The sequence below is a fragment of the Acartia tonsa genome, chromosome 12 (genome assembly GCF_053477335.1).
Source record: "Acartia tonsa isolate MP-2025a chromosome 12, ASM5347733v1, whole genome shotgun sequence".
NCBI lineage: Eukaryota > Metazoa > Arthropoda > Copepoda > Calanoida > Acartiidae > Acartia > Acartia tonsa.
In genome coordinates this window covers 24,870,477-24,888,494 of record NC_137271.1, presented here as the reverse complement: position 1 = coordinate 24,888,494, position 18,018 = coordinate 24,870,477, and the positions used below count along the sequence as shown (strand labels likewise).

The 18,018-nt window shown below is 31.3% G+C and overlaps 1 protein-coding gene across 1 annotated transcript in view; it reads right to left on the bottom strand.

Moving 5' to 3' along the window:
* The window catches only part of LOC145333731 (alpha-2-macroglobulin-like protein 1), a 63,141-nt gene that overhangs the window by 31,843 nt on the left and 13,280 nt on the right, over positions 1–18,018 (bottom strand). Inside the window, exons 17-33 of the mRNA XM_080178943.1 lie at positions 17,622–17,695; positions 15,561–15,605; positions 14,862–14,944; positions 14,031–14,148; positions 13,250–13,348; positions 12,111–12,232; positions 11,502–11,552; positions 8,826–8,914; positions 8,167–8,224; positions 7,549–7,601; positions 7,013–7,081; positions 6,503–6,596; positions 6,155–6,262; positions 5,643–5,688; positions 5,267–5,328; positions 4,841–4,897; positions 4,484–4,543 (exon numbers count right to left, since the gene is read on the bottom strand). Of these exons, the coding sequence (XP_080035069.1) occupies positions 4,484–4,543; positions 4,841–4,897; positions 5,267–5,328; positions 5,643–5,688; positions 6,155–6,262; positions 6,503–6,596; positions 7,013–7,081; positions 7,549–7,601; positions 8,167–8,224; positions 8,826–8,914; positions 11,502–11,552; positions 12,111–12,232; positions 13,250–13,348; positions 14,031–14,148; positions 14,862–14,944; positions 15,561–15,605; positions 17,622–17,695 (1,288 nt within the window). The remainder of the gene's footprint in view (positions 1–4,483; positions 4,544–4,840; positions 4,898–5,266; positions 5,329–5,642; positions 5,689–6,154; positions 6,263–6,502; positions 6,597–7,012; positions 7,082–7,548; positions 7,602–8,166; positions 8,225–8,825; positions 8,915–11,501; positions 11,553–12,110; positions 12,233–13,249; positions 13,349–14,030; positions 14,149–14,861; positions 14,945–15,560; positions 15,606–17,621; positions 17,696–18,018) is intronic.

The following is an 18,018-nucleotide window of genomic DNA, read 5'->3' as shown; positions in this document are numbered from 1 at the left end:
AAGTCTGCTAAAAATTGGTCTGTTGGTTCGAAAATTGAACCTAGATATGATAATTGTGAATAAAAATATGTTTTTATAATGGAAACCCTTCCAGGAATACTAAGATTGAATAAATTCCAAAAATTGCGCAATTTTACAACTTTTGCCAATATTTTGTCCCAAATTAAATTAGTGTCATTTAAAGATTTGTGCAAGCTTAGACCTAAAATTGTGAAATTATCTGAAATTTCAAAATTCAGTTCCTCAACTTTTCTTATAAAATCTAAAGAAGGTAACCCACCAGTTATTATAATTTGAGTCTTAGAGTTGTTAACTTTAAGGTTTGATAATTTTCCAAAGCTGGTCAAAATATCATAACATTTTTGGAGAGATTCTGCCTTTACTTCCATGAAGTTTTGCATATCGTCTGCAAAACCACTTGCTACATTTACTTTATTTTCATCTCTGTTAAAATTGTAAGGAATTGAATTTGGAATTTTAAGAGTGTTTGTTAGACATAATTTTATAACGAGTGGGTTTATTGCAATTTTAAATAAATTTGGAGATGGAAGGTCTCCTTGAATAATACCTATTTTATTTTCAAAATTTTGTGTTAAACCGCAATCAGTCAAGATACAAGATTTTCGGTTTTTAAAAGTAGAAGATACCATTAAAATAAATTTTGGACCAAAATTAGAGAAATGCAATACAGATTGTAAGTAGGTATTTCCTATTGTATCAAATGCCCTCGAAAAATCAATTATTAGACTTGCTAAAGGAGAATTTGTGGAGTTTGATTTTGAAAGCAGTTCATATACATTTATTAAACATTCTTGTATAAAATACTGATCGGAATAAGCTTTCTGAGCATTGTGTATTATGGAATCTACAACAGTTTTTAATCTTAAATTTATAACTCCACTATATAGTTTATAAGGAGATGTAAGTATACCAATGTTACGCCAATTTTTAATATTAGAAAGATCTTTATCTCCACCCTTTGGAATCAAATTGCTTCTACTTATATTCATCATACCTCTTAACTCCCCTTTATTAGCCATATAGTTAAAACCATGTAACATTGTATCTTTAATTAAATCCCAAAAATGTTTAATTGACGCCATAGGTATGCCATCTAAACCAACAGCAGCATTTAAATTAGCATTTTTAAGCACGGTTTCAAGTTCAGACATTTGAATAGGTGACTCAAGATTTAATTTATCTTCTAGCGATAATTTAAAAGGGTCAAAAATTGGATCATTTTCATTTCTTTCAAAAAATTCTTCAAAAGAAATTTCTGGCTCAACAGACGTGCTAAAAAGTTGTTTAAAGTGATTAACAATAAAATTTTGTCTCTCATCATCATTTTGAATAATATTCCCTGAGTAGTCTTTAATCAAAGATACAGATTCATGAGAGTTCTTATTTTTCAAAAGTTCAGAAAAGCTTCTAGTGCTTTTCTCATGGTTTAATAAGTTAAAATAATTTGTGTTTTCCAAAAGTCTTAGATTTTCTCTGTGTTCAATTTCCAAAAGTTTTGCCTCAGTTTCTTTAAAATTAACAGAATTAAAATCACCAATACTTCTTAAATATGATAATTGATCAGACAATTTATTTTTTTCCTCCTTTGTTGTTTTAACATAAAATGACTGAAATGATATACATGTATTTTTTATTTCATTTAATAAACATTCTAACATTAAGTCCGGTTCCAACTTAGTGTTATAAGATAAAAAAGTTTCAATACTGGGAAAAAGTGAACAGTTTTCTTCAATTTCATTACTATAAACTTTAATTAAATGTTTACAAAATTTGTCATTGGGTAGATTTAAGATCGTTTTTTCAAGCCCCTGAATATACAAAGATAAAATGTTAATCCTATTAATTAGTAGAGTTAATTCATTTTTATTTGGAGGTTCTGTATTATCAACCATAAAGCTGTACACAGAAAATTTTACTGTAGAATATAAATGTTCAATATTAAGTATGGAGCTATCAATAACTTTTGGTCTAGTAATATTCTTACTTTTTCCAAAGAAAGTGACAGGTTTATGGTCAAAATATTTTGATAGCCTATTTGGATATTCAACTTTTTTGATTAATGGACTAAATTGTGGGCTTGCCAAACAATGGTCAATCCTTGACCTATTTATAGCTTGTTCACTAAAAGGAATATAACTATAAGTTTTTAAATTTGGATACAAAAGTCTAAATTTGTCTACAATAAATCCATCCCTTATCCATGAAACTAAAGTTTTTGTGTGAATTAAGTTAGGTATTGCGCTCATGTTAAGAATTTCATAATTATTCAAAACTACGTTAGAATTTATAGGCAAATCACAAGTTAAACAGTTCAGATCTCCCAAAATAACAAACTTAGAAATTCCAATACTTTCAATTTTTTGTTTTAAGAGTGAATAAAAATCTTTATTTTGAGATTGAGTTGGACCATAACAGTTAATGATAAGCATTCGTTCATTATTTATATGCAAATCAACGATAATGACATTTTCACACCTAGATTTAAATATTCTATAAACTTTATGACAAAAATTTCTCCTTATCATTGTGATTACACCACGATCCCCTTTTGTGCTATTAAGATAAATATCATAATTTCCGAATTTACTTATCATTAAATAGTTTTTAAGAAATGTTATATTATTACCCACACGCGTGTCTTGAAGTAAAATTATATGTGAATTTGTTTTTAAAACTGCATTAATTTTCATTTTAAACTTCCCACCATCTTTATCTAGAGAGGCCAAACTTAAATTTAGCGAGTTCATATTTTGACTTATAACTTTTACATTGTCTAAGCAAAAAGAATTTCCAGATGTAGGCTGGTTTACTGGGGGAGGGGGACTTAAAATTACTTCTTCAAATATTAATTCCTCGCCTTTTTAAATTTAGGATCCCCTAAAAGCTTACAAAAAGACATATAATTTTTCTTCAAGTTAAAAAAGTTTATCCCTTTTTTGAAAGATAAAACTGAACCAAGAGACATAGTGTAATGTTTCAAAATATTTTTTTGCAATTTATGAGAAATGTCAAAGTAGAGATTTGGATGATAAAATTGGGGTAAATTACAACCAAGGGCAGAAGGGGGAGAATGTAAAAGGGGGAATAACATTTCACATCTATAGTAAATATACCATTTAAAAGTAACAACAAAAAGGAGCAGTTTATATAAATAATGCATTATTTTGACAAGAATATTTTAAATCAATGATTATTTTGTTTACTCACATTTGTATATATTTACTAGAGAAAGGTTGCAAGAATTTGGTGTTTACAAGCATTGCTTGAGGCGCAGGAGTTTTAAAACTTTCTAAAAATGTCCAGTTAGTACCCATCCTTGTTCTGTAAGACACCATTATGGATTTTCCGGTTGCGCTGGGCCTAATAAGAATTTGCTTAGAGGTTAAATCTATGTCCTCAGATTTAACATTTTGGTACTTTTCTCTTAAACTTTTAATAATAGGAAACAATTGTTTAGGCCAATGAAAGTTAACATCTAACCCCTTAGTCTTTAGAGCCTTATCTAAAGCAGCCTTTCCTTGTTTAGTTTTGGATTTTAGTAATACTGGAACGATAAACTTTTCATTTTTCTCAAATGTTTCTTTTGCTAATGGGGTGATTACTATGTCCGATAAAACTTTAGGGGTGAGAGTAGAAGAAAGCTTTGTCTTCACCGTTTCAATCATAGAAATGTCAGAATCCCTATCAATGTGAACGCCTAAATCCAAGTTGGGGACCTTACTACTTAGAGAAGCAAGCATGGTTTCATTACACAAATCTTTATACCCTGCTGACCTTTCGATATCAGACACAAGGTCGCCAGAAGCCACATTGATAGCTACGGTGGCCTCTAGTTTCTCAATTCTTTCAATTAGCGTCTTCTGGTTATTAGATAACCCGAAAACAAACTTAGACAAATCATTCATCTTAGATTCTAGTTCAATAAACCAATTGGTTATTGGAGCTATGATTTTAGCCTTTTCACTAGGCTTCCCACTATTACATTGACTTAGCTTATCAAGTTCTTCCCTAATTTTTCCCGTTGTCTCAGTTATTTTAGAGAAGTGGTCAAAAGTAAAATTATTCCAATCTGCAGGGGTAGTGGAATTTTCTCGCTGCCCTTCAAGGGAGGAATTAGAGTTAGGGGTAATGTTATTAGTCATAATCACTAAGAATAAAATTAGTTACCTTCACTAATATATTAAAATAAGGATGAATATCACAAATATCAATACTTTTAAATAAACACAAAAAAAAACTTATCTTAAATTTTTCACTAGTGGAGCAGATTCGATGTGTGTTGGGCGGTCAAACTTGATGAGTCAGCTGTAGAATTAATTACAATTTTATTTGTACTGGTTATCAGGCGGTCAAAACTAGATAATCTAGTCGGTGAAGAGTTATAAGTTGGGGTAGGGGAGGAGAGTGGTTAGGACAACCTTTCACCTCAAGCTCAACTGAATAATATTAATAATATAATAACCTGGATAAATTTTCCAATTTCTGGACAGTTTTCAGTCACTTTGTAGTTGTCACTGTAAACCTAAAATAAAATAATTAAAAAATATAGTATTTAAATTATTTTGGAATTTAATTATGTTTTTTCATAAAACAAAGTTCAATGGGAGCAATATCCAGAGAACAGAAAATCCAAACATTTTTAATTTAGTATAGAACATATTTTTCAATTCACAAGAAGGCCAAAACTTTGATATTAAACATTTTGATTATTTAACCGTTTATTTGACTTTAAAACTTTATATTAATGAGGTTCACTAAAATATAAATTGCCTAGGATTGACTTTTTTCTTATAAATGAAATAACTTAAAAATAACTCACCCTGGTCTTGGAAGATTTGATGTTTCTAAGAAGATCTCCAACCTTCTCTTGTGTAACCTGTATACATGAATTAGGGATTAATGAATATGAAATATGCATAGTTCTTCCTTTGGCAACTTCTATGTATTTGATCATATATATGATTATTAGATTTATTTATATAAAGTTAGAGTATGAGCCACACCTTGAACCAAAAAGTTAAAGCTAATTAATTTGGCATACTAATTTGTAAATACTGGTAGTAAAGTGTTTACTATAATTTTTACAGAATTAGATTATTTCAATTCATTAGCGCCTACATACCATACATGTCCATTTGGTCTTTTAAACTTTTTTGGTAGACTGTATAGCCTCCCTCCTACTTTTCATACACCTTGAATAATCATAACATTTTCCTTACTTGGAACAATTTTAGCATATAATTACCTTATTATCATTTCCAAGGATATCAACTGACTTATCCACCAGACTAACACCACATTTGGAATCTAAACAAAACAAGAACAATTACTTTCATATCAACAAAGAGAGGAGAAGATATAAAATAGGTTTACTATGAAACAATAGTACTATAATATTCAAATTGAATGCAATAAAGATTAGAAATAAACTGATTTTGATAATAATGAGACATATAATTGATTGAAGTGCCCAATTATAGTATAATTAGAAAATCATGGGAGACATTTCCATTTCAATGTCCCACCTTTCCTGAGTCTACTCAATAAAACAGCAACACCAAAAACAAATCTTAATATTTACACTCATGTTTCAGCTTAGAAAGGAATAAAGATTTCTTTACCTTGATCTGCGTTTAAAGTCATTTTAACTGCTCCTCTTGGTTGTGTCTAAAAATAAAAATAAGTCATAATATTTTGTTCATGTAAACTTAAAAAAAAATAAGTTATTTAAGTAACATGTACGTTTATTTACATGTCTTGAACTTTTGGTTATCATCTAATTTTCAAGGAAAAAAAAGATCAACATATTATCACCCTTGAAAATCAAGATTGGACTAAAATTATCAGGGATTTAAAGGGATAAGACAATGGGCAATAAATTGATGTACATCCCCAATGTTTATACATTAAAAACAGCTTCTGTAGATTACAGTTAGTGGTTGAAACGTTTGGACACTGAACTTAAGGAATCAGCCAATCAAAATTCAAATTCAAAAGCTGTTAGACCAACGAATAAAACTTATTATAAAACTTTGGGGACTAGTGTAATAGACATCCCAATTTCCCCATACTTCCTACCTCATTATAGAGTATGAACTCTGTGTGCATACTAATAACATAACATAGGACTAACCTGAGCTTTGTTCAGCTTGAGATTCACTTGGTGCTTGGTGCAATATCCAACTTTAAATTCATGAGAGTCTGTCAGGGTGCTATTCTCATAATTAGCAACTATTACCAGCTAAAATACAAAATTTATAAACTAAGTGAAACTCAAACAATATTAGAGTAAAAGACATATTACAGATTTTAAGTTGAGTTTTAAATTTTTTGGCTCATTTTCAATTATCACATCTACCTGTACAATTTAATCTTTTAGAATTATCAACTTTCAAGCAAAATTCATGAAAAATGTCTGATAAAGGAAAAATTTCCTAACACTTAAATTTTCATAATTTTTAAAGAAAACAAAAATGTGAACCTTCATATCAGGATAGCTTCTGTAGTCAACAGGAACAACCAGCTTCACACTCTTGGTCACTGTATTCACAGGTTCTACTGCTGGCCCTCCATAGCTATAAATTATTAAAAATGTACATTTAGATTTTAACCAACCTTTCAAAGCTATCATCTATACTCTTTGTACATTGAGTATATTCCATTACATATAGAAGTAAGGTGTTTGTTTGCTTTTAGTTAAGAACCACTAGACCCATTATGTTCTCCTTATAAGGGAAGCCACATATAGGTCATGGAATGTTATTAGGCTATTTTATTTATAAAATAAAGCCTTTGAAAGTTTTTTTCTCCCTTTTCTTTGAAGTACAGGACCACTTGAAGAAAGGAGCAAAGCCAATTGAAATCTAAATAAAGCAAATAGCCTTAAACCTACCTTGTACCATTATAAAATCCCAAGAAATTGTATAGCGATTAGTCCTTTTATTTACAAGATCTTAGCAAACATACCAATGCAATGTAATGTTTTCATTACCTGAACTCAACAGAATCTTCATTCAAGTTTTCAGATTCTCCAGAAATTTCCACAGAAATTGTATCAGATCTAAAATAAGGGTTTTTAATTTATCAGATATAAGACAGGTTTATATATTAAGGACTAGTGGCTGTGCCCCTAGAGACATTTAGGGGCCCTTGAGGTGGGTGAGAAGAAAAAGGGAAAGCAGTCTCCCCCACCCCCAACTTCAAATAGTAATTTAAAAAATAAGTTTCAGCACCCTTGTACAAAGGGAAGTCCAGTAAGTTTTACAGTAGTATTTCTTTTCTTCGGGCGATTCTTCCCAAAGCATGAAACTCAATCAATTCATTAGTTATTGGAAATCTTAAGCTTCAGACAAAAAAATCTTACAACTTTATATGTTACAACTTTATATGTGATAACTTTATATGTATAACTTTATATATAACAAGGAAAAATGGGAGGGGGACTTCACACCCAATAATGTTTAGCATAGTAGGGGGTTTAAATCATTTGTCTTATCCCTTGGAATCCCTGGTGTTATTTTAACTTACTTTAGTACATGTCCACCAGCCATTATATAATATTTCATATCATGTTTTGTGTCCTAAAATAAAAAAAGCATGTTAGATTAAAAAAAAACTTTGGATAATGGAAAGAAAACGAATCTGTCCATCAAATATTGTCATCCATAAGTAGCGAAGCACAAAAAGTATATAGATGGACAAACAGACAAAAATTGAGTTATTGAGCTGTTGTTCAGGGGCCATAAAATAAAAGAGAGAGACGGATATAATGAATAATAGAAAATCACGACTGACAGACAAACAGGCTATGTAAATTGTATAATAGATACTCTTTGGTGAGGAATATAAAAAAAAGCCAGCTGTCTATATCAGGAATAAGGTATAACCAACAAGCGAAATAAATCTAAAATAATATTTTGGGGCAGGTAAAAAGGTCGTCAAGTTTACTATGTGTTGCCCCCAAACGACAGCTGAAATTCACATACGAAAAGGTTGCATGTTTTTTTCGAATTTATTTCGGTGTTGGTAATAGCTGAGTCTATTTAGCCGAGGTAATCACAATATCCCTCTTATAGTGTTATGGATGGATAAACAGATAAACAAAGTGAACTATGAATTATAGAGTAGCTGTGAAAAAATATGTACCTTAGGGGCAGCAAAGTTGATAAGAACTGTATTTTCCTGACCACAAGATAGCTCAGATCTGAATAATTTCAATTACAAGTACAATTTTAACCCGTGGATTTGAGTCTGGTGCACACCATGTCATACTAGAGACTTTACAAATGACCTACTGTTGCAATTTCTGGCATGTTACACTAAAAGTGAAAGTTAGGGAAAATGCCTTGAATTTTAAACAGGCGCAACTTATCACCATGTTCAGTTAGGACTTCAGACTAATGTCATGCTTTTTAATAAGTTGGGACATTTTAACACGTAGCTCCGTAACTATACGTAGCAGAGGAATTAGCGGTTCTAACGGTATACTTAACATTATTTTACTATTAACACAAGCTGCGCAATTTCAATTTTAAAATTGTCCGCATTTTTTTTGCACACCCTTTATAAAGGGAGAAGTAGTTTGTGCTTGTATTGCGTAAAATCCGCGAAATAGCTTCAATTGAAAGTGATTATTAGGTCTAACTGTTTTTAATATTGACAAAACGCATAGTGTAATTAAACGCATATTTAATAACAATTAGACTCAATAATCGCTTTCGACTGAAGCTACCTCACGGATTTTATGCCATACAGCACAAACTACTTCTCCCTTTATCTTTCTATTAATCTATCACTATAAGTACCTGTCTTTAGATTGTATGGACATGGCAAAATCTTGAACAGTGTGGGTCAGGTCTACATCCAGCTTGCCAGATGGTGTGCTCAGCGATTCCTGAACATATATTTATTATATTTACTAGTAGCTGCTACACCCCTAGAGGCCTCTAGTGGCACTTTAAATGTTTGTTTTTTTTATTTCAAATAGCTAAATTAAGTAGAAAAAATTTCTATGTTGTGTGAAGTCTCTACGTAATAAAAAATTCAGATTTTTTGAGATTTCTCTTGGGAGGGTAGGGATACTCTCTGTACAGAATGTACATCTAGAGCAGCAAAATGAAATTTCACTTTAATCTTCTGAATTTTCTAGATCATCATTTGCAGAAGAGTCTCCATTGTCAAGAGGATCCTCCAGCTGATTATTTCCACCAAAGATCAAGAAGATTTAGTTATCAATGTATTATTTAAACATGTTTAGCTTAAGTAAGGATTTATGTAAATAGGATGCCAATTAATGATTCTTATGTAAATGTAAAAGTCTAAATAATTCTTTTATTGATTTTGCTGTTGCTGCATTTAAATTTCCTTGATTTTAACTTAAACAAGCAATCATAGGGGAGGAAAGATAATTTATGAAGTGACCTTATTAATGTCTTAATTTTATTTCCAGATATCCTAAAAGTGTTTTATTTAAAACGAATGTCTGAAATAATCTGAATTAACTAAAGAAACCAAAGATTTAAAAAAGTTGAATTTTGACTCTTTTTTACAATTTGCTCAGTAGCCAAGAGAGGTGGGGCTGAGGTATTGTTGATGATTATCCTGATCTTGTCTTGTTAAGGACTGTTGCTGCTGATGGTAGAGATGATCTAGTAGAGTTCAAAGAGGGGTATCAAGCAACACTAGAGTTGGTAAACTGTGAATAAATCCCCAACACCCTACCAAACAAGGGTTGAGCTTGAGTTGGGATGCTTGAAGGTGTGTGAAGTTTAATTTAAAGCTATCTGATGTTTAAAGCAATCTAATTCATGCAAGCAAAGTTGATTTTCTTAAAATTGAATCTGGCACTGAATAGTTTAAATTGTCTGATGATTATGTATCCATTCAATCCTAATCTGATGATCTTTAGTGGAGTTGAGTCAGCCCAGTAGAGCCGGAACCCTGCAAGAAGTGGCCTACAAGCAAAACTGCCACTTGAAAAAGGTACATACAATTACGAGTCAAATCTAATAAGCCTTAAAACTAGCAATATCATCAATATCATCAATTGAGTCCTTTAAGTCATCTTTAATAGTGTTGAACAAAAGAATCTTAAGTCAAATCGTTAAATAGCTGTTCATTATCATCATTTTCCAGCTCCTCAAGTATATCATTTTAGAGCTGCAGCTGCCGACAATCACAAGCTGACAAAGGAGCACCAATTGACAGAGGATTACTAGATGATGAGACAAGAGTTGATTGCTGATGATCTGATCAAGATGATAATATAGTTGATGATGATACTAAAGATGATGAAAGTAATGATGAACAAGCATTGAGTAATGAAGTTATTGATGTTGACAGCTATGAAATGTTGAAGTAAAAGATGCTTGAGAAAGACTATGTAAGTTTAATTATTATTGTAAACCAATTTATTTTAATTTCTTTCTTCAATAATTTAAATTCAATCAATTTCTTTTACAAAAACTTTCTGTCACTAAAAAAAGTTCAAATCAAAAATAATTCCAAGAGTTTTGTTTTATCAATTTTAATTTCAAATCAAATGAATATATTTATTGTAAAGGATATCTGGATTAGTCTAATGATCTATTCTTTTTAGGTTTACCACACCATTGATGTAAGAAACTATTGAATAAGAATAAGAACTGTGTGTAAATAAAGTTCAAATGTTTGCAGAAGTCAACACAGAATGGCTAGAAACAAACTTTAAAGTTCTACCTGTGGGCAGTCAAGATGAAATACTATGCAGGTCGGAACTCTCTCCCCCAAAATAGTTATAAACCTTCCCAGGACCTATAAGATGCTACCCTGTAAAGGAGAATCATATCGGATCAGTGGTTAGCAAGATCCTTCGGTACAAACACACATAAAAACAGACATCCTGTTACTTTAGTATAAGGATAGAGTGTTTGAGTATTTAATGCTCATGGTTGGGAAAACAGAATGCAAGTGTCTCATTGTACTACCCCCAACTTTGGCAGCGAATCCACTTGTCATTGGAAAGTGATAGGTTCGAATCTCAGCCCGACACCATGTTAAAAGTAAAGACGTTATAATGATTACTACTGCTGCTATGTCAGGTGAATATCATAAATAGTTAAGGGTAGGGGGGGGGTGCCTTGGCCCAGAAACAGGAGCAACTCATTACCATGCACAGTTCTGACTTCTCAGACAAAAGTCGTGCAATTAAAGTTCTGTTGGATATTACGTAACCTAATATCCAATAGTGGGAGTTAAAGTATTACATCATATAACAAGCGAATAATTCACTTGGGTTCTATAGATGATCACTTGCAATCGAAGGAGAATCCCAACAAAATAAGGTAATAGGTAATCTCTTAGTACACTGCATTTGGTGGACAAATGATGTCACAATTTGTCAGACTATTATTATGCAATGTTACCAAAGTTGCCGACAGGTTGTTAAGAAGAATATTTGAAGGAATTTATTATTCTATTCATAAAGAAGCTTAAAAAATTACCTTGGGTTGATAATTCACAGGATTCACTTTAATACTCAGTTTCTTCACCTCCTAAAATTAAAATTAGGTACCTTTCTTATTTTTCTTATGGCAAAATATAAATTCATCAACAAAATTAAAAGCTTCATTTGTCTTTAAAATCTTTCCTATTTTCTTAAATTATGATACTATGACAAAATCCTTTCATCAAAGAAAATATGAAATAAATTTTTTTTATATTATAGTAGAAGAGTATAATATAAAATGAAAACAGCTCAAATAAATCTAAAAGTAGTTCGATATGCCTTAATATCCCTAATGATTGTGGGAATCTACACAAAAAATCCCCATCTAGTTTAAATGCTCATACCTTGATAACTACTATAAAATTCAAAGAGAGAGGGACAATCTGCTGTTTATTACAATAGTTCCCAAAGTTTTTGTTGTTGGCCTAACAACTTTGGGGACATTAGTGAATATTGATTAGTTTATCCATTAAGTTTAGTGTTCAAACGGTTCAACCACTAATTTTAATCTACAGAAGGGGTAATTTTGTTTATAATCATTACAGATGTACATCAATTAATCGGCCATTGTCGTATTCCTTTAGATCCCTGATAAACTACCTACCTTTGAAATGCCATTGAGTTTAACAAAGAAGTTTATGTTGCCAGAGTTGTCAGTAGTGTGTTCTTTACAGTTCTCTGCATAAGTAAGGTTCTCAATATGCTCTTTCCGCGAGATAAAGTCATCTAGTTAAATAATTATAAACATAAACATGGGGGACATTTATATTTTAGAGGCTCGGCAGCTGCCATGGCTCTTCAGCCACGACTAAGCCTAAAATTTAAACCTGTTTGGATTTTTTTGCCATATTTGGTACTGGGTTAGAGTTTCATATGTTTATTAATATTGTAAAAGGTTGATTTACTGATGTGTACAGGCTGCTGCCGAGCCCTGGTTTCTGTGCGTTTCTTAGAGATTGAAGTGAGTAGCTAACACAGTTTTTGTTTAGACACTAGGTCGGCCAGTTAAAGATCCACATTGACTGGACACATTGTCATGTAAGAGCTTCTTTTTATTAACCCACTCTTGCCGCAATGCCGAGTGTTCCAAAATAAGTCAAAGTAATTTAGTACACTCTCTGCTGAGTTGATTGTTCTGTTATCATGTACGTGACTATTGATTACACACCGGGGTAGGTTTCTTAAAGGTATTCCTACTAAGAAATTTAAGTATTAAGAATTTGGGAGCTGACTATATATTCATTTTGGGATCCAAATTTCTATAAAAATTATTGTAACCATTTGGGAATTTGAACCTGTCTACTAAGATAAGTTACTTTACATGCTCACACTTACCTTATTACAAGTTAATATTTATAACATCAAATATGAATTTAAATGTTAAACAATTAAAAAAACTTGCTGCAAATAGATTTATTTAGTCCCTGAAAAGCACAACTAAAGTAAATTTTAATATTCAGTAGGACAAACTGATGTTTTACTTTGTATTATATTAATATAAATAATTATTATACATTAATTATTATGTACTATAATTATATTATTTATTTTACTTATACATTTATTTATTGTATTACGATAAGCTTTGCCCCAAGAATCCTCTATTTCATTGGAATTAATAAAAAGTGGGAGGTTTTTTATTTAGGAAAAACCAAAAAGTATTATAGGAAAATATTGTACATGAGCTTTACACCCAGAAAATATGTTCATTTTAACATGCGAGAATATCCCAATTTTGGTTACCTATGCAGCTTGGGGACAATAAGGAAATTTTGTTGTATTGAAAATTCCTCCAACAAACACTCTTACACTTCTTCGACACAAACTGACACAATTGAGCAGCTGAAAGGACTATAAATTACTCATGGAGGCTAATAACATTTGCCAGTTCATTTTTTTTCTCAAATTTTGTTTCTCCATATAATTAAAAGGCCAATAAGCTTATATAATGTTAAAACACATGATTTAAACAACAATATAGATAATAGAGACAAATTATCCAATTAAGCCAATAGGATTATGGTGGAAGAACAATCCTGTCGTGTTATTGGTCGAAATTTTGGTATAAAATGGCATTTTTTTTCATTTCATTCGCATAATGATTTAACTTTAAAATAGTCGATTTGGAGATGCGACATCTAAATTTCAAAATACTTTGAACATACAGACAAACCTTTTAAAGAAATGCTTCGCATCTAGTTCACTTTATTTATACCCTCTATAAATTAGTACTATATAAGATTTTAGTCTAATTTTGATTGACAGTTTAGTATAATTATCGCTCGCGCTTCAGGGCATAAGACATAGCTAAAATGGTCAACACTCAGGCAATTTTAATGCACTTTTAAGCATTTTCAGGCCTATTATTACCAATATACCTCTATATATGGGTAATACTGGCCTATCTATGGTAATCTATATGTGATTAACTAATATGTTATGTGTTTATATAAAACATTGATAAAGCTTTTCAGGCACATCCTTGTAATTAAGAGTAGATGCGCTAAAAACAATAAGTCTTCACCTTCATTAAAATTCCACATGTTGTTGAATTGATTCCTGACTTTCTGTAGATCTCTGAATAGTCTGGTACAAATTTTCAGTTGTTCTCCTGGCCTTGGCTTACCATCATAGTTTGATACCTAGTAATAAATATAGTTGAAAGTTTTTCCAGCAAGGCTTCAAAACCGATTCATTGTAAAACATGTAAAACATCATATTACAGACATTTTTCAACGAATATGAAAATAAAAATAACAAAATCAAAACCAGTTTTGTCAGTCAGAGCCTACGGTCTCACGGAGCTAACAAAACTAGTGTGGATCTTTTTAATTTCAATATCCGCGGAAACTAACTATAATACGACGCGATAAATACCTAATTATAAAAGACATACTCTTAGTAAACTATCCCATAAAACCGTAAAAGATATTTGCATATGAAGAATATGGCTCAGCAGTAGTAGCCAGGAAGCAGATTTTGAATTACCTAAGCTACTAAAGACCTAAGATTAAAAACAAAATATCTTATTCTACATACGAACTAAAAAACAAAAGACTTACTTATACAAAAGACATAACCTTTTAAAGACCCAAAAACAAATACTTAACCCTTCAAAAGACCTAAACAAAATACATAATCCTTCAAAAGACCTAAAAACAAAAGGCCAAATCTTACAAAAGACATAAAAACAAAATACCTAATCCTTCATAAGACCAAAAATATCTAACCTTACAAAAGAGGATATGCCAAAAGACCTACACATGCCAAAAGTAAAAAAAAGGCGACCACAGGCTAGGTGCTTTTTACTGTTTTGAAGAATCATACCTGTCACCTACAATTACATTGAACCCACCTTCACTTGCCCAGTGTAGGGAAATCCACCAACGACAAAGTTATTTGTGCTGCTTCCAAATTCAATTTGAAACTCTTGCTTCGCTAAAATTAAATAAACATTATTAAAATTGCTGTCTCTATTAAGAAATATTAAGTAGAAAAAAATACAATGTACGCGACTATGACGATATGTAGATCAGTAGATTTTCTTTGATTAAAAAAAAACAATTCCAGAGATCTTAAGGGATAAAACAACTGATGCCAATTATATGTAATGACCCAAAGAAAACTATACCTTACGTATATTACAATTATTGGTTGAGAAGTTTAGAAACTTTTAATGAATCAACAAATAAAGATTATGATAAAAGTACTAAAATTTCCAAGCCAAGTTTGAAAGCATGTATAATGTCCCCTCCCTCCCTGAGCTGGATCTTTAAATGTGTAGCCGTAGCTGTGGTCGTAGTCGTGGCCATAGTCGTGGCCGTAGTCGTAGCCGTAGCTGTAGCCGACACCACTGCAAGTGCTGCCAATAAAACATGAAAATTCAAAAAGTGGTTGTGATTTAAAGATCGCATATAGCCGTGGCCACGAGTAGCCAATTTGATAGCTATTAGGTTAGTGGCTGTACCTCTGGCAGCGGCAACGGCTACACATTTGAAGATTCACCTCTGAAGAAATCTGACTTGTTTGATTTAAAAGAATAATTAATGTTTACCTAGAGTGTTGCGACTGCTAGCTGTCTGAATCTCTTCAGTGCCATCTAAAATTGGAAAAATAGGATTAGTTATTTAGATTAAACAAGGGAAAAGTAGCTTTCGCAATACTGCATAAAGTTTTGAGTAAGATTCCAGTGAAATTCGCTTATTAGGTCAAAATGTTTTAAAATATGCATTTAATTTTACTATGCGTTCGTTCAACATTAAGAACAGTTAGACTTAATGAGCGCATTTGACTGGACGCTTGCTTAAATTTTTATGCAATATTGCGAGAGCTACTATTCCCTTTGTTTTTTACAAGGATGACAACATCTATAAACAGCAAAGCTCATAAATATAAAATGCTATCTCTAATAGCAGCCAATTGAATTACACTTCCCATTAAGTATAGAAAGACATACATTTAAATCAGGGGCTGCTATTCAGTCAATTAATTCCAATTGAAATTGCCGCAAAATGTACTATTTTGTTCGGGTAAAGTTGGCGTATAACTTGTTTTGTATGTAACTAAAGGTGATTGGTTAAGAAGGGGAGAAAAAAGGGAAGGGAGTTGTTGAGAAATTTTTCTTTAGATTTGTTTGTCAGAATCTTATTCCATTTTCTCTGGTTTTAATAAACAAAGTGAGTTATATAATAGAGTCGCTGCTATACATCTGTGACAAAATAAGAATGTATTAAAAGAAATTGCAAGTAACACAAAAACAACTAACAATCATAAAGCATTGTAGTTAAATTATTAATTTTATGAAGCATAATAATAAATAAAAAAGATATATGTATGTTGTTTTTTTTACTAATGACATACTCTTGTTATAGAGTAGTTGAACCACAGCTAGAAGAAAGAGTGATTTCCCTCAAATTGACCATCAAACTTTTTACTTTTCATATGCCTAATCACTACTGGGCCTATATTAGGGGATTTTATTTTCCCGGCTTTTTTTGAAATTCAAGTAGTGCAGTTGCAATTATTATGCCTTATGGTGAAAATTGTCCAATTTTTAGAGGTTTTTTGAACTTTTCTCAGGCTAGGAACAAAATATTTTGAAAATTTCAAAAATTCCTGATTCTACTCCTCAAGACCTATTCAGGGAGCACCATGAAGCCATAGTTCTGATGCAATGTTTTTTTTACCCCCATAAGGGGGCGTCAAAATTTTAAAGTGAAATTACTGGGCATAATACTTATCCAAAATAGTAAAAATTCTAACACAAGTATTTTTTCACCAAAAGGCATAATGATTGCAACTGGACTACTTGAATTTCAAAAAAAGCCGGAGGAAAAAAATCCCCTACAGTATATACAATAAAGGTACTAAGAAAGAGAGGGAATGTCTGATTGAGCCAATAGGAGAATCACATCGGAATTTACATTGGATCTCATTGGTTGAAATTGTGTACACATTTTGCAACGAAGGCATGTTTTTTTTCATTTCATACATACATAAAAGTCAGCTGTTAACAGTATATTTTCTTAGTAGAAAGCTTTGCGGAATCAGAATTAATTGCCCAAAAATTTCGTTTACAATTAGAAAGCTTGAAACAAAGTTGGATTCTTAAAAAAAAAGTTAGGCTGGCAACTCGCTGGTGAGGCAAAATTATTTTTGTGAAAAATCCTCCAAAATCGAATAAAAAAATTTACAAAAATGAAATAAAATCTTAAGAGGGTTATTAACATATGATTTTGTTTAATTTTTGTAGATTTTTAATGTGCTTTTGGATGATTTTTCACAAAAATAATTTTGCCTCACTATCGAATAGCGAGTCTATCATTTTTTAAGAATCCACATCAGCTTGAGTCGAAAGTAAACAATACTTTTGTCTGCTAGAAATGTTCTCTCTTAGATTTGACGAAAAAAGGGTTCAGAATATTCTTCTACTCTTCTATTTCTATTGTATATACCTTCGGTGTCATAACCCTACGTGACTACCAAATACTTAATATAACCTAACTTAACTTTAAATCAATTTACAAACAAACGAAAAACTTCTACCCTTAAAATAAGGGGGATGGGGGTTCTGTACACAATATTCTATTTGAGGAAAAACACCGATAAAACAAACCTTCTGTGAATTCAATATCCAGATTGATGGTACTCTTAGAGTAAGATTTGGTCAGGTCCTTCAGTTCTTCAGAACTAAAACAGAAATAATTAATATCCGCTGGATTAGTACCAGTTCTGAGCCATACTGAAAAGTCATGTTTAGCATCGTATTACACACAATTATTTACGAATATTGAAATAAAAAATCATAAAATTAATACCAGTTTTGTTAGTTCCTTGGGGCTAAAAACTGGTTTTAATCTTATTAATATAATTTTAATAATATCCGCGGAAAGCTGTCTATAATACAATATATATAGATATATATGTATATTTAACTAATAATAAACAATCAAACAAGGACAAAAACATCCATGAAACCAAAAAAAAAAAACGTTTAAACAGACATAAAGTGT